Source organism: Acanthopagrus latus, chromosome 18 (genome assembly GCF_904848185.1).
Source record: "Acanthopagrus latus isolate v.2019 chromosome 18, fAcaLat1.1, whole genome shotgun sequence".
In the NCBI taxonomy this organism is placed as follows: domain Eukaryota; kingdom Metazoa; phylum Chordata; class Actinopteri; order Spariformes; family Sparidae; genus Acanthopagrus; species Acanthopagrus latus.
This window is the reverse complement of record NC_051056.1, coordinates 23,244,823-23,271,649: the sequence shown is the minus strand read 5'-3', so window position 1 is coordinate 23,271,649 and position 26,827 is coordinate 23,244,823. Positions and strand designations below refer to the sequence as shown.

At 41.5% G+C, this 26,827-nt stretch overlaps 1 protein-coding gene and 2 non-coding genes across 5 annotated transcripts in view; 2 read left to right on the top strand and 1 right to left on the bottom strand.

Moving 5' to 3' along the window:
• ccdc88b (coiled-coil domain containing 88B) overlaps positions 1-24,001 on the bottom strand; it is a 49,126-nt gene extending 25,125 nt beyond the window's left edge. The window contains exons 1-14 of one of the 3 annotated variants that reach the window (XM_037077551.1): positions 23,941-24,001; positions 21,498-21,646; positions 19,761-19,869; positions 12,130-12,199; positions 11,876-11,934; positions 9,398-9,481; positions 8,416-8,556; positions 6,912-7,057; positions 6,419-6,500; positions 5,256-5,414; positions 2,379-2,525; positions 2,101-2,245; positions 1,755-1,870; positions 1,407-1,475 (exon numbers count right to left, since the gene is read on the bottom strand). In XM_037077551.1, coding sequence (XP_036933446.1) covers positions 1,407-1,475; positions 1,755-1,870; positions 2,101-2,245; positions 2,379-2,525; positions 5,256-5,414; positions 6,419-6,500; positions 6,912-7,057; positions 8,416-8,556; positions 9,398-9,481; positions 11,876-11,934; positions 12,130-12,199; positions 19,761-19,869; positions 21,498-21,646; positions 23,941-23,952 — 1,488 coding nt within the window. In that variant the 5' untranslated portion in view covers positions 23,953-24,001. Of the gene's footprint in view, positions 1-1,406; positions 1,476-1,754; positions 1,871-2,100; positions 2,246-2,378; positions 2,526-5,255; positions 5,415-6,418; positions 6,501-6,911; positions 7,058-8,415; positions 8,557-9,397; positions 9,482-11,875; positions 11,935-12,129; positions 12,200-19,760; positions 19,870-21,497; positions 21,647-23,279; positions 23,514-23,940 lie in introns of those variants that run through there. The other 2 variants (XM_037077550.1, XM_037077552.1) reach the window with 2 other exon arrangements.
• trnav-uac lies at positions 259-331 on the top strand. The gene has a single exon. It is a non-coding gene; the product is annotated as a tRNA-Val (tRNA).
• trnav-uac lies at positions 3,329-3,401 on the top strand. Its single transcript has one exon. It is a non-coding gene; the product is annotated as a tRNA-Val (tRNA).
• Positions 24,002-26,827: the final 2,826 nt, after the last annotated feature.

The following is a 26,827-nucleotide window of genomic DNA, read 5'->3' as shown; positions in this document are numbered from 1 at the left end:
TAAGTGCAATCCGATATTGCCGTGTTGGTGCCTAAAACTAACCAGAGTATTTCTGTTGTCAAAATCCAACCAGGAAAGAAATGGGAGGTAGTAAGTGAACAGCATGGATGTATGTTACAAATAAGGTTCTGTGCCTACCTCCTGAGTGAGAGTCGAGTGTCTTTCAGTGGGCGGTAGGTGGAAGAAAATCAATAAAACACAGCCATAGTTATTAACTGATTAACTGACGAGTTGCCACATGATCTCTGTGAGTACAGAGGTTCCATAGTGTAGTGGTCATCACGTCTGCTTTACACGCAGAAGGTCCTGGGTTCAATCCCCAGTGGAATCAGACAACTTTGTTGCACTCTTGCTGTGTGTTTATATCCTGCTGAAACCCTGCATGCGGCTCATAATCAAAATATAATTATAGCATGTAATGTGCATAATCCATACATGTATATTATTTTTTTCATATCATTACTTGTACTGATTTACATACAAAACAGCTGCATGGCTTGTATGGTGTTATAGAATATATTTAACAGGTTTATCAGGATCCAAAAAAAGGCGACTGTATTCTAGTAGAGTTACAGAATAGAATATTGCTGATATATTCAGTATTACAAGGAGGATTACTAACAGGAGTACTATTCTAAACTAAAGAATGATGTACACATGACAACACTTCACAAGTCTCACACAACATCACTCTGGTCTCAAGTGAAATACACTATTAAGATTTAACAGGTAGTTAGTAACTTTATTGGTAATCCCTCGTTTGAATTGAGTTTGTAAATGATTCAGACTTGTTTTCTCATCACAACAAAACAAAAACAAAAACAAACTAAGTGTAGCAAGATTGCAAGAAAAATAGGTTTAAACATTTCTTGTTTTTAGTTGCTTGTGATTTATGGTGCTCATTTTGGATTGTTGACATCTTTGTGTTTTTAATTTATGTGCCTAGTGAGTAAGACATCAGCCTAATCCTTAGATATTTTATACTCACTTTGATATAAATCCCCCCATTTTATCTTCCCACATCTCCCACATCTATCTGTGATGGTCTTAACCCTTCAAAAAAATAAAAATAAATAAATAGGCTGCTTTTCGTCCCAGACTGTATTTTGCTCAGATTTACTGACATTATCTCCTGGATATGATTTCTCTGTGTAACATCAGCCTTCAAAAGCGAAGTGTGTTCTTCAGCAGCCACATTATTAATACAGTTTAGAGTAATTTGCCCGTTCTCTGTCTGTGTTACAGGCATGTATACACATCTGAAGCTCATTTAGGTCAAATAATGGATGCTTTGTGGCTGTTTCTGAAGATGACAACCTTTTGTTGCTCCACATTTATATCTCACAAAACCTCCCGAGTCTCCCAAATACTTTGTGTGTTTCCTTCACACGAGTCTCTCAGCTCACCTCTCTGAGTGTGTTCTGGTGCTCCATCTCCAGGCCAGCCAGCTCATCCTTTGCATCTGGAGAATCAGCCTGCAGCGAGAGGAGATGGATGTTTAATTCCTCCAACTGATGCTTCCTGCTGTCCTTGCTTCATTTGCATCGACATACTGTAAGCCCAGATAGAGAGGAGCTTCACGTCTGACTTCAGAGAGGCCAGGTGGACTTGAAGGGGGAGGTCTGCTGTTATTTTAATTTCATTCATTGACTGGAATGGATATGTTGTGCTACAGTGCAGACAGTTATGTCCTGTTATCTCTGTACTGCTCTAACGTTTAACCCGGGACGAAACTAGACGCCCTGAACCCTGACCTCCTGCTGGGCCTGCAGCTCCTCCAGTCGTTTCCTCAGCTCTGCGTTCTCCTGCTCCGCTCCCAGCAGCCTCAGCGTCGAGGCCTCACCAACTTCCACACTCAGCGGCTTCTGATCTGAGACAGCGAGAGGGAGAAATAAAGAATAAAGGAGAAAGAAGATGACAAAATGAAGATGAATAGAGGCGGAGAAAAAAATGGAGAGAGAGAGAAATGGATCTTTGAAGAGATTCACTCGGTTATTGTTGATTGATGACCCGTGGGCCGGTGTTTCCTGCACATATATTCTCTTATCAGTTAATTAAAATGTCTTAAATGACAAGGTGCGGAGAGGCAGGTGCACTGACCAATCACGGTGCTCAGCTCCTCGTCAGAGTCCGGTTCTGATTGGAGGAATCGTCGGGGGGCGCTGTGGCCGTGCCTCAGGTCCGCCTCGAGGCTCATGTTCATCTCCAGCAGCTCGTCAACACGCTGCCTCTCAGTCTCCCGCTCCTACACACACACACACACACACACACACACACACACACACACACACACACACACACACACAGGTATTTTCTCCAATGCCATAATAGTGCATGTGCAAGTACATTTCTTCACATGCTTAATATTTCAGACCCACCGCTTCTACGTCTATGATTCTCTGACGCAGCAGAAGATTGTCCCTCTCGAGCTCCCTTAGCAAGGAGCAGCGCGCCCGTGCGTCCACCAGCTGTTCCTCCAGAAGAGCCTTGGTCTCCTGCAGCGCTGCACACAGCTGCTGCTGCTCCTGCAGGAAGGTGGACATTTCAAACCAGATGACATCATTCATTTAGGTGTCTTTTTTCAGAGCCAGTCGGTCTTCGATCCACATTGTCGGCTTCGGCTTTGTGATTTGGCTACAGCAGATAAAGTCGGGATAGATTTTAGGGATTCTGTGAGAAAGGGTTAGTTTAATTTACTCTGTTCTGTTCCCACCTCTTCTCATCTGCAACACTCATTTCTAATTAAACTCGCACTTGGTGGGAAGTAACAGAGAACAAATACTTTGCTGCTTTACTTAAGTAGATTTTTCAGGTATCTGTAGGTATCTTGCGTATTTACTTCAACTTTTTCTTTCACTGCCTACATTTTAGTATGTACTGCACCTTCCACTCCTTTCAGTTTTAAAACAGGCTCGTTACTTACTGATTTCAACCTATCAGAGCACATCAGACGGGAGACAGTGAGACTAAAATGGAGAGAAAAGGCCTGTGAGTGTCTCACATCTGCAGAGAACCTGCAGCCCTCTGCCTGGATTTTTTTAGTTTCTCTATTCCTTCTCTATACCAAACCAAAATGTCGATATTTGACGTCCTGGGAATGAGACTGAAGCATCAACTGTCTCTCTGGTGCATTTCCAAACAGCTCAGACAAATCCCTTGTTTTTACACAAGTATCTGTTCTTCTGCTTGAGTAAAGACTGTGTGCACTTTTGCCACCTCTGCTCTTTGTGTAGAAATCATCAGTAAAGCAGGACTTTTTCTTTTTTTAATACAAAGCAAGGGTCATAACTAGGGCAGGATATCGAGCTGAATCATATTTTCCTATAGTGGTTCCATAGTGTAGTGGTCATCACGTCTGCTTTACACGCAGAAGGTCCTGGGTTCAATCCCCAGTGGAACCATGGTGCTTTCTTGCATTCCTTCTATACTGACAAATTCTACAGATTGTAAATAAGCCAACAGATAAGTCACGTCATCTAAACTGCCTGATTTAGTGCAGAGATACTCATTGCGCGGCTCGCGAGCCACATGTACTTCATCAGGCTTTAAATGGTGGCTCGCATGGTAGTTTATAACAATATGGTAACACAGCCAATACATTTTTTCAGATGTGCTACATAAATATACAGTGAACACTGCACTACACAAAAAAACACAAACATCTTCATTATGCTTCTCCTTTCACCTTAATTAATCGCATTTCCTAAAGGTGGCACTGTCAAACCTGGCAACATTTGACCGCAGTGTACGCTTGCAGCCAGGTTATGTTAGCTCCGCTAGCCAACGTGAGATGCAGGCACAAAATGCATCAATTTCTAATTTTTAAAAAAAAGGCAAAAACCAGCACAAAAACCAGACGGACAGACGCACAGCACTGTAACGAATAGTGAGGAAAAAGAGTCTAAGGAAGCAGCAAACGAAAATCAACATGAAGACGCCGGAGAGGGGACAAGCAGGCAAACGTCAGGTGTTCCCAGTAAAAAACGAAAGGTACGAGGCATACAACGATGAGCACAGGAAATTTCAAGAGAAGTGGATGGACGAATTCTTATTTGTTCTTCATGGCATGAAGAAAGTCAAGGATGTGCATGCCAGCTTCCGCTCTTCCCAGTATTAAGGTAAATATGGTCAAATTTGTCCAATTTATATGTAGAAATGCACATTTGCAAAGGTGACTTGGTATGTTGTCGTAAAAGTGGCTCCCCCCTTGATTTTGCTCTGCCAATGTGGCTCTTCTGATAAAAATAGTGAGGATCACTGATTTAGAGGTTAAACCTAAAGTGAGCACACACTAAATGTTGGTAATAACCCGTCTCATTATACTTTTTACCCCCTGAACCCTCTTAAAGTGATCTCTCTCTCTCTCTCTCTGTTCTCAGCTCTCCATAATTAATCTTGAGAGCACAATGTTGATATAATGGAATTGGGAATTGAATTAAGAATTATGGCATATACTATGCAAAAAAAGACCCATTCAACATTAGCCCCTGTGGTTTTATCAACCACACAAAGGATCACTGTGAATTTGGGAAATTAATTATGAACCCAAACATGAGAGAAAAATTCTCCCACCAGCTAATTTGGGCTGTCACGGTGATGCAGCGTGAAGGCGGAATAAATCAAATAAGACTGAGAAGGTGACAGCGAGGACACTGTGAGGTGTGTAACAAGGATACGAGCACATCTCTCTGCCTCCGAACTGTTAAACTACCTCAGAATAAATCTCATTTGGGTGTAAAAGCTCCAATAAGCGAAGCCATTCTCCTGCTCTTTGTCAATGAAGCGGCCCCGGGCGGTAAATCCCGATGACATCACGCAGTGTAATCTCATCCGTTGGCTTTAAGCTTCAGAGTTGTTCACACTCGCTCTTGATTGAAAACGCTCAGGGCCGCGAGTGGCTTCTGAGATGAAATGGTACAGTGCTTCTTTTGATGAAATAATAGCCACTCAGAGAAGGTTAAAAACGGGACTGTCTTGATGTTAAGTACATATGAAGTCCTGGCTTTGTAAAAGTGTGTGTTTGTGTGTATAAAGGCTCCGTGAGTGCGTTTGATTCCAGTGTGTAACTTTCTGACAGAACAATTTGAATGTATTTCATGGTGTAGATGTTGCAGCGCTGCTTGTTTTCCTTCGAGTTTAAATGGCTAATTCAAAAGTGTGTGTGGAGAGCTGTGCTTTGTTAGTGTGTGTGTCTGTGTGTGTGTGTGTGTGTGTGTGTGTGTGTGTGTGTGCATGGTGCGAATATGTGTGCGTACCTTCAGCTGAGTGCGGGTTAGCTCCAGGCTGCGCAATCTGTGTTTACAGCTCTGAAGCTCAGTCTGGAGCTGCTCGGCCCGCGTAGCTCGCTCTCGGGCGCAGTCCAGTTCATCCCGCAGTGCACGCATGCCCCTCACCTCACCCTGCAGAGTACGGTTCTACACACACACACACACACACACACACACACACACACACACACACACACGTTCAAATGCCAGTGGGGATGAGGTCAAAAAAGCCTGTCAACAGATCTGGGATGTGCAGCAAAGCAAATGTTGACAAAGTGTATTACAGGGTGAAGGAAAGGTGTGTGTGTGTGTGTGTGTGTGTGTGTGTGTGTGTGTGTGTGCTTCTGAGTTTGACGTGTCCTCACAAGGACAGGAAGAAAATGAAAACCTGTTGCTGTATTCTTTTTTCTACAAGATCTTAGTTTATAGTTTACATCAGAACTAGGTCTCCGTTAAGTTAAGAGCCTTTACTGAGTCGTTCTATAATCATGACAACATTTTACATGAATGTCAAAGAAGATCAATTGATGAAGTGAAGACATTTTATATCTAAAAGGTCAGAGGTCAACTCCATCATAATATTCTGCCAAAAAATGTTCTGGCAATTATTCAGGAAGAAGAACTCGACCAGTGCGAGGAGGCAGGCACACAACCACGAGGCAGGAAGTGCAGCTGTGCTCAAAATGCTTATCGTTGATATGCACCAAAACACAAGGGCAAAATCCTCGTATGTGAAATCCTGCTTGGAAATAAACCTGACTCCTCTCTGCAAGCGTATTTCTAAATAAATGTTTAATAAACTCGTCGGCAGTTTCTCAGTGGGAGCGTTATGAGCTCATTCGTTCATGTCCAGAGTTTTGTTCTGGTTTGTTAAACTGAAAGACAAGTTTGACAGTAATGTTCCTCTGGACAAAACCGCCATTGGCTGCCATGTGCGTAGTCTAATTTCTGCTAAATACATAACCTAAGAGGGATTAACTTATTGGCTGTTAAAAGCCACCTGTGTTTTGAGCTCTTGGCTGTGCTGTGATGTTTTCCAGCCTGATATACACCCTGTTAGAGCTGCTGCCAAACTAGTGAAGTTTAATGTCTTTCTGTGTACCCAAAGCGAGGACTTCTCCTCGCAGCAGCATAAATCAGACTTTCTGTACCTCTTTCTGGAGTTTCTTGAGTTGCTCCTCCATGGTTTGAATCTCCTGCTTATAATCCAATATCTGATCCCCTTTATCCTCCCTAAAAAACAAGTCAAACATAAAACCATCAGTACCAGAAAAGCAATTTTTAAAGCAGTATTTTAGTGCTGATTTTAGTTTATATTATACACTAGCATATAATTATTGCTAGAAAATGTGAGAGCACATACATATCCAGAAATTATAATTGGCCCATAGTGATCTTTATGATTCAGTCTATATTAATACATCGTTTGAGCTGCTTTAAAGCAGCGAGTACCTAATTGGTTCCTTACTCGTTGCCGAGTAACAACCCACAGTTTTGTGTGTTGTGTGACAAAATTGTGCACTTTTTTTTCTTTAAATCTTGACCTTTATCGCAACTTTTCTGAAGGTTCTTATGAGTTTCCTCCATCTCACACACACACACACACACACACACACACACACACACACACACACACACACTCACAGTTGCTGTTTAAGGCGGCGAAGTTTGGCCTTGCTGTCTGCCAGCTGGAGTGCCAGACCTTGGGGTGGCTCCTCGCTGCGACCACCCAGGGCCACCGTGGTTGTGTCAGCCTGGCCCTCCCGGTCCCGACACAGCTCTGCCATCCTCTGGGAGGGAGAGGGGAGGAGACAGGGCGATAGATGTGGCGAGGGACAGAGAGGACGCATGAAATTAAATATTAGGAGGGAGATAAAGAGAACTAAGAAGTTTGTCAGTGAGTAATATAGAGGAACTCCTCCAAGTTTACGCATTTAAGTGTGTTTACAGGTCTTGGGGAGAACTACTGCATATCTGAAAAGAGTAGTATAAAGCCTTCTGTGGCTCCAGAAGAAGCTGCGTGTCAGCTGATAAATTGCCTCAGGTGATGTCACTCAGCGGCTGAGCTTCTGTCTCGATGGCAGCTGAAGAATCAAAATTCAGAACTGGAGCCTTTATCGAGTTCAGACAGGTAACAGACGTGAGTGGATTTAAGGGCGCAGGACAGAGTCAGATTAAGTAAAGGAGATCATATACGGGGTAATAACTCACATGTTCCTGTTTGAAATAAAAACAAAAGGTCTTGATCCTCGTAGGATATCTCAATACGTTCACTATATTCCTTTATTCAGACATTGGAGGTGGACATGCGCCTAGTCTTTCTTATATTGTTATTTCTTTAATAAAAGAAAAGATGCAAAGCTACTCCTGTCAACCTCAAATCCCACCGCATACTTGTCTTTTCTGAAATTTAATCTATCCTACAGTCTACAGTCTCAGTTGAGAAACCATTTTAATATCAGCTTCTGTTGGCTACACGGCACAAATCATCGCAGCTGTATGAGATCTGAGCAGCATGAGACATGAAATGTTGATCAAATATGTGACTCAGTTGCGCCGCGATGAAACGAGTGCAGCACTCACTTATGCATATCCTAATTTTCAGTTAATTACATTTCATGACTTCATATGACTTTTCTCATTATCGTGGTGCTGCTGTGTTTGACATAAGTGTCAAACATATTTTTATGCATCAAAGGTCCTCAGCAGGAATTGATCCCCAGACATGGCTGTCATGCTCTGTGGTGTGTATGTCTTAAACAACAAGGGCACGTGTGGAAGTCTTAAACTATAATGTCGAGGCAAATTTTGTACTTTTTCCAGTGCATTTATTTAAAAACTTTAAGTTACTTTGCAGATTACAATGTGAGTCAGTGGTGCATTTTCAAATGATTTCATCTGTAACTGGATGAAGAAAACACTGATTCCAACAGATAATTGGTCAACCCAAAGTATATAAGAACATATATAGGGTTACTATAATTAACTTTCTCTTGTAATTTTAATATTTAAATACCAAAAAATACGTTTGATACTTAGCTAGTTAATACAACAAACCTAAAGACAGTTTTAAGCATTTTTCATTCTAACCCAATATCTTTACTTTGACTCAAGTATGACTGCAGTAAGGATATACATGCACGTGTACCTCCAGGTGTGTGTCTCTCTGCGCCAGCAGACTCTGGATCTGTTTGGCCATGGAGCTGAACACCAGCTGCAAGTCTGCACCTTCATCCTCCACCAGCTCGTCCCAGCGGAGCGGCAGCACCACGCGAGGATCCTGAGTCACCTGCAGCAAGGACAAGTTTATCAGCTCCCTATGATAAGATCAATGGGCGTTTGGGAAAACCTGACACAAAATGGCAGATATGGGGACAAACAATCCAGTCAGTGTGAAGGCTGTGTGAATACCAAGCAGAGAAAAATAAAATAAAATAAATAAAAACCACACATATGTCGGGGGAAGTGTGTCCAAAGATGCCTGACTAATGCGTGTGAAACTAATGATCATGTAGACAGGTTTGAAATGTCCTCGGGTGGAAGGCATATGACGAGCGAGCAGGGGGTGCATCCATCCACACAGGAAGAGCACCTCTCACCTCGTGATTTATGAGACTGAGGATCCTGGCACGGAGAAGGCTTTTGGGCAACACGCTGCTACTGTAATTCAGACACGCTGGTATGCAGCATGCTGTTTTCGTAATGCCGGCAATTATTCATGGGGGGCATTTTTAAAAAGAGTACAATTTGGCATTTAGGATTTATTGGAGAGGAAAGCGGAGAATGACAGAAAAAAGACGAGGGGAGAGAGGATGATTTGACAGAGGGTGGGGGCGGGGAGGCGGACATGAGGGGTGGAGGATCCATCCCACGGTGGCAGCAAGGGGCACCCAGAGGTCCTTTAAAGGCTGCCGGCAGAATAACAAGTAGCTCATTTTCAGACTCACTTGAAGCCCCAGTAGAAGGTGTAATAGTTTCTTCACTGCGTGTCTGCAGGCAACACAGTGAAGAAATTCTTGGATCAATCATATTTAGGTACAAAGAGCCTCTTAGAAGTGTCTCCCCTGGTCAGCCGGTGAATGTCTTTTATATTTGGAGGGGGGCTTGATTTGATTAATACTTAAACGTACCTCCTGGATACAGCTGGCGATGTCTGCCTGGGTCTCAATGTCTAGAGACTGGATCTGCTGAATGAACGTCTCCTTCGCCTCACACTGCAGACAAGCAGGGATGAAATGGAGTCAATCAATATAACACAGTATATCAGCCTGAAGTGGGCAGAGTGGGTCCTTCAACAACCTCTTGATCGCGGTATTAGTTGGCTAATTAGCCCACGTATTAATTATGTCTGCTGCTAAGCGCAGATGTACTTTTATCTCATTAAAAGTTGAACCCACACAGGTTGCACTAACTATTTTTAAAGAATATGAAAATGTAAATGACCGTTATCTTGCTCTAAAATCAAGTCCCACAATGGCATAGAATTGAATTGTGAATTTGAAGTCAAATCGAATCATGGATTTGGAGAATCGTGACTTGTATTTACACTTGTGCACATTTGAATTATACACAGCTGCTTTGTCAAGAAACTCAAAAAGAAAGAAAGGAAGAAACTTGTTATGATACATTTCTTCCAAGCAAAAACGCCAGGAGGAGCAAGACGATCACTCAGAAACTACAGTTGACATTTCTTAATCACATTTTGCGCATTTAACAATTTATCAAGAAAATAATCATTAGATGAATCGAAAATCAAAACTAATCGTTAGTTCCAGGCCCCAGACTGAAAAACCAACAAAATCATTTCTTTTTTGAAAGGTCAGCAACATGGATCAACCTAAAATAAATTCATTATTCTGTTTTTTTCTCTTCATTCATTTTATTTTTTCACCCAAAGAATGAAATGATGAACAAACTGTCACATTATTATCAGCTCAGTGCAGGCCAGACAACAAAATGATTTTTGATGAATACAATGGTTTGATGGACGGAAACTGTGAAGAAAACTTTCACCACTTTTCGATCATTATCACATCTGGGGCAAAAAAAAGGTCAGATCCGACCTGAGGGTGGTGCCACAGGAGAGTCTGTGTTGTTACTTCAATCAGGGTTTTTCAAACTTTACTGACTCAGATTGTCGGGCTCACCTTTGGACCCGTTCACAAAATACAATTTTTCCCAACACCTAAGCCAGATATGAGGTTCAGATACAGGACAGAATTGACTTCAAATGGACGGATCAATAGGTGGCGTGCTGGTCAAACCGTTGTTCATTTAAAATATTCAGGTTTTTAAAGGATAAAGGGAAGAATTGATCATGGCTGGAATAAACAGACAGGTTGACAGAAATATAGCTTTAAAAACCAGGAGGATGATTTAAATCTAGAAACGATCTCAGCTGAATGCTTAGCAGTGACAGATTTAAATGCTACCAGGTGCAGGAAGTAGTTGAGTTCCTCCCGACCTGAACTCACAGGTGATCTTCATCTAAATAATTATGTGACTTATGAAGCCGACTGGCTGCACCGGTGATGAATCTGTGTGTTTCTCTGTTAATCAGTTTTTAAAATGCCGCATTAAATCTATTTTGATTCATTGCTGAAGAGCAGACTGCACATAGTCTCGCATGAATTGTCAAATTTTCTATCAAATAAATAATTTTGCCATGAGAAGAATATGGTGTTCATGTTAACTGTGGTATTATTAAACATACATATATATACATACATATATATACATATATATACATACATATATATATATATATATATATATATTATATATATATATATATATATATATATATATAAACACCGGATCACCGAACACGTATTATTTAAATCTATGTTGTTCTGAATCCAATGGAAGAATGTGATATAACTCCCTGTTGTTTTTGAGAAACAGCTATTTCCGTACTGTCGTTGTTAACTACATAGGTTTACTCATTTGATAATTTTTCTAAATTACACAAGGAAAATACAGGTTTCCATGGTCCCTATTGACTACAAAAATAACCTTACAGAAACTTTGACCAGTTTGAAAGTGGATTCAGTGGATTTTCTTAGCACAGAAAGTATTCAAAGTGCTGTAAAATAAATACCACTGTAGATATTAATGGACTTTAGGCATGGAGAGCAGGTGAAACACGGAGCAAGAAGTCAGTCAATCAAGGGAACTAGTCATCGTTGTTACACTTCTGCATCTTAACAATACAGTGGGTTCTTATTTGCGCCCACTGCCCACCATCAAGTTTGACTTTTGGTCTGGGATTTTGTGGATTGAAAGAAAGTGTTCTGTTTTGATAATCGATTAATCATTTCAGTAATTTTTTTTTAAACAAAAATCTCAAACATGCTGGTTCCAGTTATCTGCGATATATGGATCTAGAGTCTAAAATTAGACCATTTGAAGACGTCACTTCAGGCGTCTGGAAACTGTGATGAGCCTCTTTCACACTTTCTTGACATTTCACTGACTGAACAATGAGTCGGTGAATCGTGAAAATAAGCAGCGGATTGATTAATAATGTCTGCGGGTTCAGTAAACAATACCGCGCGTGTGATTATCGACCTTCAGAGAGCGTGACCGTCGTGTGAGTGTGCGATCACCTGAACGGCACATCCTAATAAGAGCAGGAGCAGTCGCCTGAGCTCCTCCACAGCTGCCTCTGAGGACACAGAAATAACTGTCATCATCATCATTATCATCATCATCTGCACCCCCACCCTCTGCCACCCTCCCTATCATTATCACCTTAATGTGTTTCACAGATAGCACAGATATGGACTCGTATATAAAGTATAATTACTTTCCCTTCCGCTGAGAGACATGGCACTGATAGGATCACGCTGTTATCTTGTACCTGTTAGGGGGTCCTGCCCCAGTATGGCAACATTTGGGAGCGGCATCAGTATAAGCTGCTGCATGTCTTCCTGAAGGAAAAAAAAAAAAAAGAACAAATGTGCAGAGTTGAGCGTTGAGAAAAAAAAAAAAACTCAAGTGATGTGCTGGCCTGTCCTGTCAGTCTGCCCACAGAGAGCCTGTGTAAACAACAACAGAACTTTCCACCAGCTTTCCTGCAGTTTGTGGTGTAAACAAAGAGCTGACACCCGATAAGACTCACTTTTCCTTTCTCTTATTCCAGGTCAAGGAGGCTTTGTGTGAATTAGATTTATACAATTTAGCGTGGCACCATCTCAGCTTTTCTCTTGGAGTGACAGAATCATTGTAAAGATTCAGTGAACGAATAACAATCCTGGATCTGAGTGTTTCCGCTGTTGCCCTTATGGTTAGAATATATGCATAAATATGGGTAATACGACAGCGAGGTGCCGAGTCACAAAGATCGGACTTGACGTCAGACAGAAACCCATTACCTCTGACAAGCCTCGAACCTGACCTGTATGTTATTCAGGCCATTATGATTAGTTTGTCACAGAGGTATCAGTAGTGGTAAGCTGCAGTACTCAAACAGTGTCTTCATTACCTAATGCAGAGTTGTCTGTGTTCATTTTATGATTTCAGTTTAAATATTAAATCTATAATCTAAAATGTATGTTGTCAGCGTTCACATTACAAGCGTCTCCTCCGCAGTAAACGAGCGCATACTTGGAGTGAATTTGTCATCGTGATTGGATGACTCCCGTGTTGATTACTCAGTTACTGTTAGAATATAGAGCTATTACACACATTTCACATGAAGCCTGGGATAATTGTTCGCGGGGGGCACAGTTTCATAACCCTGCAGTTTTAACTGATCATGAACACACAAAATAAAACATTTAATATTAAGTTCAGACTATATTGGCCTACAGTGTGAATTAGTAATGTTCTTTGCTCAGTTGCTGGCTTTGATTGGAGTGTTTCCATGCTATACTTAAAAAGTATTATCATATATAAATGCTGTTTTTTAAATGTCAAGTCATGACCTCACACTGTTGGTTATAATCGCTTAGCCGCTGAATGATGGGCCTGTGTTGAATACAGAAAAGCTATTTAAAACAGAAAGCTTTGTGAAAATAGATTTCAAGCATTGACTGAAGCCATTACATTTTAAAAGTGAGAAGACACGCGCCCCCTCAAGTTACACGGTCACGATGCCCTTGCTGTGGACGATCCTCTAAGGACAGAAAAATAAGCTCATGAATAAAAATTTTTAAAAAAAACAAGCTGAAAATATGAAAATAAGCTCTGGATGTTTGGTAAATGGTCCAGGGCTACAAAGTATTAGTAATTAAGGAGTAAATGGGGTGATTCGGGACTAGCAGAAGGCCCACCAGCTCTCTGGTCAGCCTGTTTCAGCTTGTGGACTTTTCCACTTCAAGATCTTGGACAAGTCTCCTGGCAGATTCTAAACAACGCTGAATAAAGCTGGATGGCAGACGCCTCAGACGTTCCAGAAACCTGGCTTCACTGGCAGCAGCATTATAAGTGTTTGTCATGTGGACCTGCAGTCCTTTGCTCCTCCTACATCGCCGTCTGTGCCAAGCAGATGACTTCTGCCTGATATGTTATTAATTTACATGCCTGGTTTTAAACTCAGAAAACACCAGAGCGACTTCCCTGTTAATTAAAAATGTTTCTGTCACGCAGCCACACACTGGCATTGTTGGCTTGCTCCTTCCCCAACTGCTCCGAAAGCCTGTTCACATCCTCCTGCGATGCATCGAGGCAAACTCACCGGAGTACAAGTCACAATTACAGCTCTCTCTGCTGCCGTTTACCGTGATTTATAAACTTTGCAATGAGTGAGGCAATGTACCAACAGGCTCCTCTCAGAAACCACTCCATCGTGTGCGAGTCTGGCATCAGACGCGTGTGCAGCCAACCTGAGGTTTCTGCTCCTGCAGGGCATGAAGGATATTAGCAGCACTGTGTTGGTCAACGTGCAGCTCGCGGTTCATGGTGCACTGAGATAAATTATATAGAAGCTGCATGCTCACGTCCTCTTGATAACAATTCAGGCTTCGTACAGACACAATACATACTGGGTGGTGTTGGTGCACTCCTTTCCTATATTTTACACATCCCGTGTTGGTACACTTATATTCTTGGCTTGAGGAAGAGAGGAACAATTAGTTATACATGGTGCAACTATCTGTGCTGTGCTATGATTTCCAGGGCAGTTTCTCTCAGGGTTCATTTGTAGAGGAAGCCTTTTTTCAGTGACATTTCAGTTAAAAAAATGGAATTATCCTTCTGCGAGTCTGCCTCGGAAACTAATCTAGTGTTGTTTACAGAAGTCCTGAATCCCATTTTTTCATCAAGCTGCTGGCTGCTGGTGCTGAAGAGAATTAAAGTCCATATGCAACATTATCTTTCTATCAATAATTCTACTTCATGTTGTTTGTGTTGGTGCAGGGTTATGATTTTCAATGCTGCTCTCGGCTGCCTCGTGTTTGCTTTATCTCGTTCTCGCCTCCGTGCACATGCGCGAGCTGGATTTAATCTGTGGATTTTTATGTAAATTCAAACATCTTTTACTGGATGTTCAGCCGCCTTAAAAGTGTCACGGTTTGCCGAGGATGGAGGCATTTAAATGTAGAGGGTCAATGAATTAGTTGGCAGGAGAAATTAACATTTAACATCCCATTAACAGAAAGCTGAAAACTAAGTGTCTCCATTCAGAACCATTAAAGGCTTTTAGATGGAATAGAGGAGAACAGAATAGATTTTTTTAAATAATGGAGTAGAAGCAAATGAAGTACAGTAGAAAACAGGGCAAAGGAAAACTGACAGACAGATTCAAGCTGTCATTTTCTTTGGTAAATCAGAATTCCAATCACCACCTTTTGGCTAAACTCAGGATGTTATTTTCTTAAATATGTGCCCCCAAAAGGTAAAATATGCCTCGTAAACTAAAGCTAGTGAAAGTTTTGAAAGCTTCCAACATGCATGTCAGGTGAATCTGATGTCTACACTCTGAAATAACACATCAGTATCATGACAAAGAACATTTAATTGTATACACCAGTGTGTGACGCGAGGGGTTTTCCACCAGGAAATGACTGAAAACAAACATTGCGATTCCACAGGAAAGAATCACTGTGACGTTACACTAACAACACTTTCAGGTAGAAAACTGGCCGTTGAGGAAATGTATGCAAACTAGTTTATTTCTCTGTATCACATGTCGAGAGTGAAAGTTGGACATGCTTTTTTCTGTTGTGATTATTTTATGGACTATATAGCTTTGCTGGCATCTATAATTAGTTAATCAAACTGTCATTTCCTCCAGTTAGATTAGGCCTCCAAGCTCATGTTAGCGATAGTGTTGTTATTATTTAGATATGACAGCATCAAGCATGCATTTAGATCAATTAGATTCATACTATACACCCAATAACATCATTAAAAAGAATATATGTAAGGAATACCAGGACGTTTTTGTAAACAACCGTTGTAAATTGGTATTTCGACAAAAAGAGCACAAACAGCACAAGAGAGAATATGCATGTTTCTCCAGGAGGTTACCTGGGAAATGATTACAGCTGCTACTTTGTTCGAAAGGTCATAACACACTGCGACTCTTCCAAGGCTTTAGAAGTGTTAGTTAAATGGGCTAAGCAATAATCAAAGTGTCAACCATTTTCCTTTGATAAAAATGCTAACCCAGATCTTCATGAACGATGCGTACAGAGGATTGTTGCTACGGAAAAACGCTGGTCCGGGTTAAGTGACTGGACGTGCCAGAAAGCGTGAAAATAATTCATGCAAGGTGCCGTGGAGGCTGAGAATAAGGTAGATGTTACAATTGGAATATAATGTAGGGAACAAAATATAACAAACCAAACAAAGAATCAATCACAATGTTTGTTTATTATAACTTCCTTTAATTTAACTCACCCCGGAGACTAATAAAGGTTTTTGAATTAGAATTTGAATCTGAACTTCCTCAAAGAGAAACGCTGCATCACACAACAGCTTGTATGACTTAATTGTCCTTTTCCATGATAGAATTTCAAACTGTTTACGTATCATTTACATAAAATGATCGACGCAGTCATATTTCATCAATGGCAACAATTTCCTGATCGTGTCGTTACCCAAATCAAGCAGTTAGACTGAGACATCTTCGTTGCGGAGCTATCAAAGATGCGAGCGACATGTCGGACCACCGTGTTTAACTACATTTCTTTAAATGTCACAACAACAGCCAAAAATGACTAAATAAACTTATTTGCTGACATGAGATATCTTTATAATTCAAATCAACCACCAGTCGTCTACCCAGAGGAGAGGGCTGACATCAGAGACACAAACGAAAAGAGCAGAACAGAATATAACATCGATAAAACGGACCAGAAGAAAAGAAAACACAAAATCACAGACAGAACAAACTATAAGGAGGACAATACAATAACAGTGCTTTAGATGCCATTACAGTAGAGGTGCGTGTTTACTGTAACAGAGCCTTCAGCCTGTCTCATCTACAGGAATAGCTCTACTGCTGTATTAGAGAACTGAGGTCACAGCGGAGAAAATTAAGCCCTGCCAAGCTGCAGACTGTTGCTGTGGTTAACACGACACATGCCGCCATTGAATCCTGCACACACACACACACACACACACATACACTCACTCACGTTAACACATACACAGCAAACCAGTGTCGCAAACAAGACCGCAAGAGGGAAAAAAGACAAGTTTGAAAACGTCCACGGCCACAGTGGAGCCCATTCTGACTGCACCAGGTGAAGTTGTAGCGTGCCACCGGCTGACGTGAGCCTCCCAATTACCGCCTGTGTTTTGTGTTGCTATGAGCTTTCAAGGGACATCAGTGATTCAGTGAAAATTAGGAAGTGAAACCTTGTAGACTGTGTGTTGTGTGCCGTGTGACGGGCTGAGCGGCGCATGTTCAGTCCACCTGACTCGTGCTTTGTGAGGCTTTTCTTTGCTGAGAATGGAGGCCTTTGAATCATCCTTCGGGGAAAGAACTGTGTCATTTCCCTTTTATGCCACAGGCGCCCCTCGGTGCACATTATGAAATGCATGATACAGCTATTTGATATTTTTTTATTCACTTTCCTCTCTCAAGCCGCTAGCCACAGCTGCAGCTCAAGAAATTCAGCTCCTCCGCTGTTTTTTTTCTCATCCCCCCTCCCTTTCCATGATAATAAGCAGGGACACGTCTTGTGAGGATGGAAATTTTCTGTGTTTCATCTTTCTCCATCTCGCCCCCCCCCCACCCTGGTACACGTCAAACTTTCTACACCAGCCTCAGGCCAAATATTCATGCGTTCAGACGGATAGTTGGGCTTCATCTTGTCCTCTGTTTTTGCTACCTTACAGCGAGACAACTGCTTCTCCAGCCTCCCTCCGTCACCCCCCTCTCCCTCGCCATTTGGTGTGGCCCTGAGTTATGTTTCAGGAGGATATTTACAAGACGTTTCTATTTATAACGAGCTGCAAGTCATTTCAGTCCATCCATTTAAAAAAAAAAAAAAAAGCCATTTCACCCAATGTTTCAGAACTTTCTTTGGGGCGAGAAACGCTCGAGACAGTAAACAGGGCTATTGAAGGCATTTTTCTCAAACACATCAGATGGAGCGCCATCCAGAGTCAGACCATTTCCAAATAATTGTGCGGTCCGTGTCACCGTCTCACAGGTTTGCCTCAGTATTTCTTCTCTGTGTAATGACTTGCCTTACAGCTGAGAGGCTGCTGAGGGTTTTATTTGTGCAGAGTTAAAACTACCACGGCAAAAGATTCCAACGCTTTGTGTGTCTGCTTTCTTGCGAGGAGTCGGAAGATGAATATTGACCTCACTCTCACATCTAAACGCAGGGCAAAAGCTAGCAGCCGTACAGCCGAGCATAACGGATGAAGAGGGTAAAATGAGGGGAAAAAATAACAAGCCCTGCTGCACAAGTAAAGCTTACTAACTAACACGTTACATCTGGTGTTAGTCATCCCTGCTTAAACTGAAGTGTAAAAATGACAAGTTATGGCTTTACATTGTGTTAGCTTTAGTGCTAAAATAAGCTCGCTGACTGCTTTAGCTCCATAAACGTTCTCATCTCACACCCAGCAAGAAAACAAACGACAACATTTTCGAAAATTGCTGAAATATACCCTCTTGTTCTGAGAGAAACAAGGGATACGACTGAAAAATAAATCAACATTTTAACGGAGTTTCAAGAAAGCATCTAATTTCTCCGAAGCACACTCAGAAATGGCTACATCAGGGTTGTTGTTTGGCTCCTTTTTGACACTGTAAGATGCATATGCACACAAACTTTGTCAACTGTACAATGTGTCGACTCCTTGAGGCCCATTCATTGATTCTTTCGGAGCAGCAGAACAAGCTGTTAACACAATACAGACGTAGGTGAAAGTGTTAGCAAACGCTGACGGCAAACACAGAGCAGCATTAGCATTTTGGGCTCCAACAAGTCCAAAATAAAATCCCCTCAGCTCCGTTTTTTTGTCTCAATCAATCCTGAGAAGTATATTTTGCTCTTCAGCAGCTGCACGCTCGACTTTTTTTCACCAGCGCTTCAGTCCCACTTGGATCTCCATCGTGTCAAAATGTTTTGATATTTCTGATATTTTACTGTTCATTCAGTGGATCAGTAAAACCAAAACAATAAGCTTAAAGGTGCTAAAGAGCTCTATAGGGCGGAGGGGAGCAGCAGGGTCGATGGGTCTCTATGGATATCTCACTGGAGACAGTTTTCTCTTTTTGGCACACTGACAATTATACTATAATATCATACATTATATATTGGCTTGTTTGAAGGGAAAGATCATTCTTGACCTTGGAAATACCATTTTCATGGAGTAGACCAGGTAAAATTGCTTTCGTTTAGCAAATATTAACTTGTTTTTGAATAGCAATGCTTAAAAAATGTGTTATTTATATATATTTTGTACTATTTTGTATTTGAAATGTAAAATATAGACCCCTTTGGACTACTTAGGCCTGCATAAAGTTTTATTTCCTCATTTGTAAATGAAAAACAATGCAGTTAAATGGGCTCTGTATCTACTGCTGCTCTCTGTTAGTGGGGCACAGAGAGGCACTGAGACGAGCCACAAGAGAACATGCATTAAGTCACATCCTTTGAACTGTCGCAGAAAATAAGACCTGAGTGCTTCACAAAGAAGCACACAGTCCAACAGCATTAAACAACTTAAACAAATCGCCTGCAGCTACTGTACAGGCAACAGAGAGAGAGACGGGGTCGGCCTCATTTTTCATCTCACGTTACAATCTGCTCACATATGGCCAATTAAAAAGGGATTAATACATGTACATTTCTACAAATTGTTACAAAACTCCCCTTTTAAATAGAGACAAAAGTTGAACAACTTATTCCCTTTGCGGCCACAAATTCTATCTCAGGAATCAAAAGACTGTGCATGTGTGTAATAGGACTGAAAGTTGAATCAGTGGGTTTCATCCTTCTGTGAAATGTTCGGAGAAAACAGTGTGTTGACTCTCAGACCATCACTGATGATCTGATCTAACACACACACACACACACAAACCTGGTAGAAGGCTCTGAGGTGTCGATTTAAAATAGAAAAGTTCTGGACTCTCAGCATGTGATCGCCTCTCTCGCTGGCGTACAGCCGCTCCACCTTGGGGTTCGGGTCTCTGTGACAAACACACAAAAAAAAGAGACAGCTGTGAGTTTTTGCTGCAGCTTGATCAACCAGCCCGGCGCCACGCTTCTCCAGATGAGAAGTCCTTATGCAATGGTGCATTTGAGCAGAGAGTGAATAAAATTTTAATGAGCCTGAGAAGCAGGCGGTGAGAATCCACATGCAATTATTTGTTGAAATAACGTGGCTTGGGTCAGGCCAAATTTATCAGCTGTTCAACAAACACAGACTCCGATCTCGTCTTGCCAGTTTGAGGGAGAGAAAAAGGCTTTATCCTGCCCGAAATTTGAGCACAGAGATAAGGAATTCATTAAAGATGACTAACAGGCTGGCACATATGCAGAAACCCATTTCATGATTCACTGGAAATTTGTGGCAAATATGAATGGGTCGTACATTTATGCCATCCTTTCACACAGGCTGCAGAACAATGCCTGGTTACAAAAGGGAATGTGATGAATGTTGCATCAAATTTCATGCGAGTAAAAAACAAAACTAAGAGCCGTGCCAGCAGCTCTGTGAGGCAGCACTCAGGTCTAGCAGTGCAAATAATAACTTAGCTAAAATACTGATATTAAAGAGGCAAGTTCAACATCTTAGTTTGGCATGTTAGCGCGCTAACATTTGCTCCATGTTAACATAAAACAAAGAACGAGACAAGTTTGACATGTTGACCTCACGATGGCACTAGACTTCATGTCAGGAGTTCACCAAAGTGATTACAAGTTGTAAGTTGGGGGTGTGGATGTGTACATGACAATCCATCCTGTAATTGTAGAGACATTTCATGAGAAACACAAATATGAATCCTAGAGGAAAGGTCAGAGGATTACCAAGAGTAACGTTCATCCTCTGAGGACCATGACCATGCAATAGATGCTATTCATTTCGCCACAAATTTTAAAATTACGGCACAAAGGAAGAGCATCTTCTACTGTTATTGTTGATTTCCCATTGTTGATTGTTGATTGATTGTTTTGTTGTTCAATATCCCCAGATAACGATGGAAAAACTGGAATAAACGTGTAAATAAAAAGAACCCCACTCAGAAGATGACAGAGGAAGAAGGATGGAAACTGAGGTAAAGTAAGTCTGAAGTGTTAAATTTTGTTCCCCCCTTGATGTGTGTTTCTCTTGACAACTGGGACTTGACTCGGTTCAAAACCAGCATTCTTTCTACTGGATTGTTTAGTAGCAAACCAATCAAAACAACCGAGGCTTTAACTTAGATTGTGATCTCTCGGCCAAATTGAGATTCTTACAGCTTTTTTGTTTTGTCGCTTCGGACAGAAGCTGAGCTGCTCGCGGTAGCCATGTTGCTAATGTGCTCGTAAAAGCAGTGGCCACAGTAATACCACAGCTAAACACTGGGAGTTGAATTATATTATGATGTAAAATGGTTCCTCACTCAAATGTTGGCCTTTTTGCAACTAACTGCATGGTTTAACAAATGTATTTTTCTGTTTGCAACATAAAATATTTCCACAAATATCTTAAAATAAGCACTTATAAATTTCTATTTTTAATTAAATCTCATCTGTCCTTGTCTAGTCACCACTTCCACCACAGCCGGTGTGTAACCGCGAGACAATGGAGCAAGAAAATCTTGATCAATCTTACATGACCCGCATGACCTCATTGAGGAAAATCCCATTGGTCAGCCTCATGTAGCGTTCCCGGGCACTCTGGGAAACTGAGTTCACTTCCATGTACTGGCTATAGAGCGGGGCGCCGTCCTCTCTCTCCACCATCTTGTCAAACAGCTGAACCTGAAAGAGACATGAGGAAAAGCATGAGCGTGTACCAAGGAAACCAGAGAAGAAGAAGGGGGTCGCTGCGTCACTGAATCCTTGCTCTGGTGCCAGACTTTGCTGACAGCTGTATTGAAGCCTATGGGAGATGCATTGAGAATAACACAAGATATCTACTTCGTGTGACTTCTGAAGATGAAATGCTTCCAGAAAATAACAGAACACACTTCAGAGAGATGGTGAACCACTGATTTTCTTTTTCCAAATGACTGACAGGGCTGATAATATCGTGACCAAACCAAGTGACACTGCAATAACGCTGCGACTCAAAGGAGCTTTCTCCAAAAAGAAATCAAATGAATAGAAATGTGCTCTTTTATTTTCTGGCGGCATCTCTTCATCAGGCGTCGCTCCACGCAGATACGCTAGGTTTTAGTGTGTTTCTCCCGGAGACTGTCACCACAGTCTGGCGCCAGAGAAAGATTTTGTGACGTAATGACTGTTCCATCGTTTCTTTTTCCTTTCCTTGACGAGGACGAGGGAGAACGAGAGAGGAAGAGACGAGGAGGGGGATGGAGAGGTTCAAACATTTTTCACACAGGAAGCCACTTGAGTTGGTGCACCTGTCTGGACAGGTGGAATCTGTGCTCTCACACTGGGAAGCACTTCACAGTGACAGGCAGCCAAGCAGGACCGAAGCCAAGGTCTCTCCCTCTCTGTGCTAAGAAGAGCTGTGCCAATGCAAACTGCAATATAATGAGGCTTATTCCCACCTGCACCCTCTAAAAAAACCGCACTGTCGGTAAACAGAGTAACAAGCTCGAGTTGGTTCAGTATGATAAGGTGAGGCAGAGCGGCTCCAGACCCTGAGCGACAGGATAGACAGAGAGCAGCACCAGTGGACGTCCTTCAGCCTATGTGAAGCAGGGTGAAAACTCTCGTGTCAGTGAATAACCACCCTGCTGAAGCGCCCTTGAGCCAGCTGCGGGCATCCTGTTGAGCCTCACCTCTGACCCCCTCTCTGGAAGAGGGCAACTTTAAAGAGTACCCTCGAGGGTTCAGTACAGTATCACATTATATCATAAATACTGCTCATTGACCAGAAGAGGGAGAGAGAGAGAGAGAAAAAAAAAAAATCCCCTCGGGCTGATTGGTTTCCCATGTGGAAAACCCAGCTGGAAATCCAGTCTGTTACAAACCCAACAAATCCTCAACATATTTTAGAGATCATTTTCTCTTTTATACACAGCACATGACTTCATATTAGTTTCAAACGAGAGATGGCCCAAGGACACGGAAGTTTCACGGCTAGCACAGGAAAAAAAAAAAAAAAAAAGTTGGCCACTAAGAGGCGAGGGAAGCTGCCAAAAGGAGAAGTAGGGTGTTTGTTTTGCTGAACACAATGGCAAGAAGGCTTTATCTAGGCTTTTTAGCTGTTTAGTCTGCTCTCCTTTTTATATGTATCAAAGTAAATGGAACAGGAAAAAAAAACTGTAAAAGACACTGAGTGTTTGTGACTGTAAAATAATAGTGCTCTCTTCAGAATAAGCCTCAGTCCAAGGCCGATTTCTACAGTTTTAACACTGTGTGATTCCCTGCAGAAAAGATGACCTTTCCTCTAACTGAGAGTGATAAATGATAAATGACGTACCCATTGCGCCAACGCACTTTCCATGAATTCCTCTATTATCTCCATAATGTTAGAGTCCATTGTTGTGTCAGGAGAGCTGCGATACTCTCCACAAGGCAGCTAATTAAAGAGTATTATCAACGCCATGCGTGCAATGAATCAAAGGGAGAGAATCCATCTTGTGTCAAGTGAAGTAGTTTGACATTTGTGCGGCCCTTCCCCTCCTCCTCCCTGCCTCTTCCTCTCTCTGACTGTGTGTCAGTTTCATTGCAAAACCACACCGGAATTTACTAAACGCACATGTTGCTTCATTTTTTTTTTTTATTTTTTTTTTCTCCTAGCCGACAGTAACACACGCCCTCAACACGTCGGCTGACGTCGGCCCACACGGGTATTTTCACAGATAGTAGCCCAGGAGACTGAACATAAACAAAAAATGACGAAAAGTGAATGGAGTTTGGTGCGGGTTTACGGGGATTGACGATGTTGTGCCTCGTTAATATCACATTTTTAATATCCGGCATTTTTCATAGACATACGCATGTGGAAATGCATTGATTTGACATATGACATAGCTCAAAACACGTTGCTGCATAATGTGAATTACAGTTGCTTATGGAGCGGGTTATTTGCATAAGAAGCCCACGCAGCCCCACAGAGTTATTTCAGCTCAGTAACTTACTGGTTTTCTCATGAACAGGACGACTGGAGTTATTACGGTGATTAAACGTGTCAGGGATGCAGGGTCGCCAGTATTAAAAACGGATTCAAATCCAAATTCAAGCACTGTCCAATAGCGAACTCTGGTGGTTAAAAATAAAACATAAAGTTCATATTTGCCCATTTAAGAATGCATTACATCATTATTTCCGTAACAACAGCACCAGGGGAAGTTGTTTTATTTTGGTGCAGCACTTCCTGTTGTTACATGAACACATATCTCTGTACCTGCAGAACAGTATTAGTCATTTTGTAGAGACTCACTCTGTTCAGGATATGGTTTTATAGTTGTTTATTTATATCATGTGGTGCTGTTTTACGGTCAGGGGAAGCCATTTGAGCACACAGATGATCAATAAGTGTCTTCATGTAGAGAACACGATATAGAGTTAGAGTGTTTGATACTACGGTTCGTTTACTTAAATAATTGCGACAAAACAGTGATATTCAAGCCACCGATAAAATTACCTTGCATAGTCAGTTCTTACACACAGTTGAGCACAAAAAGAACAAAACTTTGACCCAAGACAGACACAGAAAATTCAGTCTGTTATCTACTCGACCACACGCTCCATGATGGAAAGTTGGGTGAACTTTCGCAGTCCACAAAACATTTCTGGAGCTTCATGGCAAAACGGCGTCCCAGCGTTATCCCCAAACAACTGAAGCGGACGAAGCACAGGCCCCGAGTTGGAAAGAGGTTATATGCAGCCTGGACGCAAGGTCAAGTTATGTACCCACCTCAGACATTTTTTGCTGAGCAGCTATAATGAATCTTTCTGCTAAAGAAGTTGTAAATAATCTCTTTACAAACCAATTTGAGATCTCTGGGTTTCTGGAGACTTGGATTATTTCAGAAAAGCTGCGTGGAGCCATTTTATGATTGAATTTTCATTTTTGGGTGAACTTACCCTTTTATTACTCTTATTAGTGACAACAAAAACATGTTTTCTGCTTCAGTGTGTCATTATGAAGTGTTGTTGGCGCAGTGTGAGTTAGAATAATGAAACTATCAGTGTTTGTGCTGCTTCCCTTTAAAGTTTTGCTGTCACTGTACAGATTTGTCTGCCAACAGTCACGTGGTCATGCAGTTAAAGGAAGGTCAGCTGGGGATCCATTTCTATCAAGACTGAAATGATTGGTGTTGTTATTTGCAGCTCAGGAAGAAAATCTGCATGTTGCTACTTTTTAAGACAACTAACTGCAGTTACTAACTTTCTGTACATTAAAGGCGCTTTAGTTTTGTGGAGGAAATTTTCAAATCAGAAGTAAACGGTTATTCACTGACGGAATTGTATGCCGAAACAAACTAAATTTAAAAAATGCTTTGTCTTCATAACTGAAAAACTGAATGAACAAACTGACCTTGAAGGACAACACGATTTCATGCTGTTGTACTTTTATGTGTGGCGGACCCTGCCACCTTTCTAGTTTCAAACAGTGTTCTGGAATTATTCTACAAAACTACATAGTGCCCCTTCAGTCATTGAAATACAGGTAATGTACTTGAAGTAGGTTGCTGCAATATACCAATACTGAACATAATATGATAAAAAAAATTTAAAAAATCAATACTGACCTGTGTTAATCATATACGTATGATATTACTGTGGCAATAATCCAGTGTGGATGTTATGACTCACCTGGTTACCTTTTCACTATTCATCATGTGTAACTGTTTGTCACAAACTCTCTCCACCTCACTGCTCTAATATTTTAAGTGTAATACATGTGCTAATTAAAAAAACAACAGTAAACTAAAGCAATGGAAACAATTCTAACTTTCATTAATATCACAGTATATAAATATTTATATAATATATAAATTCATTTGGCCATGACAGTCATGTAAGGAAAATCTTAAATCCTGACAGTCCTGGTTTGAAGGATGCCTGAAACCAAACGTCCAGCCTGACCTCTCGTGTACCAAACCTGTGTTTGAATATCAAAGAACCCGCCTCTCTGCGACCACTGTTAGGATTAAAATAAAACATTCATTGTCCTCATTCTGTGATAGAGTTTTATTCAAGAAGAATGAGCACACATTGGATATACCTGTAGCTAGGACAGATCACCATCAAATATCCTTTGCAAATAAAAAGCATTTTAAAAACTGTGTTAGCGTTACAAAACAACCTCCGACGACATGTTGGATGAGCGCGCTGTCGAGTGTGTTCCTGCGTGCTGTCAGTGTGTGCTGATACTGCTTGTGCAGCAGGTCTGGGATTAACCATACCAGGATTATCAGATTGTTTCAGAGCTGCCAGAATAGACACAATGACAGCTTCATATAGGGCAATCGCACTCACACGCACGCACACTCACAAACACACGCACTTAATCCAACTCTCCTTTGCTGAACTCAGATAACCCACACTCTATTATTTTACGTGTACAAAAGGAAGCCAACACTACTTAGCAGTCAAAAACTTCTACCTTTAATATATAATTCATGTTTCCACATTTTAAACAGGTTCCTAAGCATTTCATTGCAGTTTAGTACAAAGTCTACAGCTGGGTGATGAATAATACAAATGCAAATTGAGCATTATGTACCAAATGAAGTGAGCCAAATGTCAAAACATTTTTGATGTTCGTGTTTGTGAACGCTACACCCATTTAAACTGACTGTACTCTCTTCTAGTTACAACAAAAAGTACTACACATCTCCTGGACAGGTTCTCCGATGGTTACACATTCATGAGCTCCTGCGCCGAGGAGATGTTTGTTTTGGTGTCTGTGCAGGGCCTGATAAGATTCCCTATGTGTTGCCTTGTTTTGGCCATGTGGCTGCTGCACTGGTTGAGCATAAATCAAGCCTAACGTGTCACAAACAGGTGTTCTCCCTG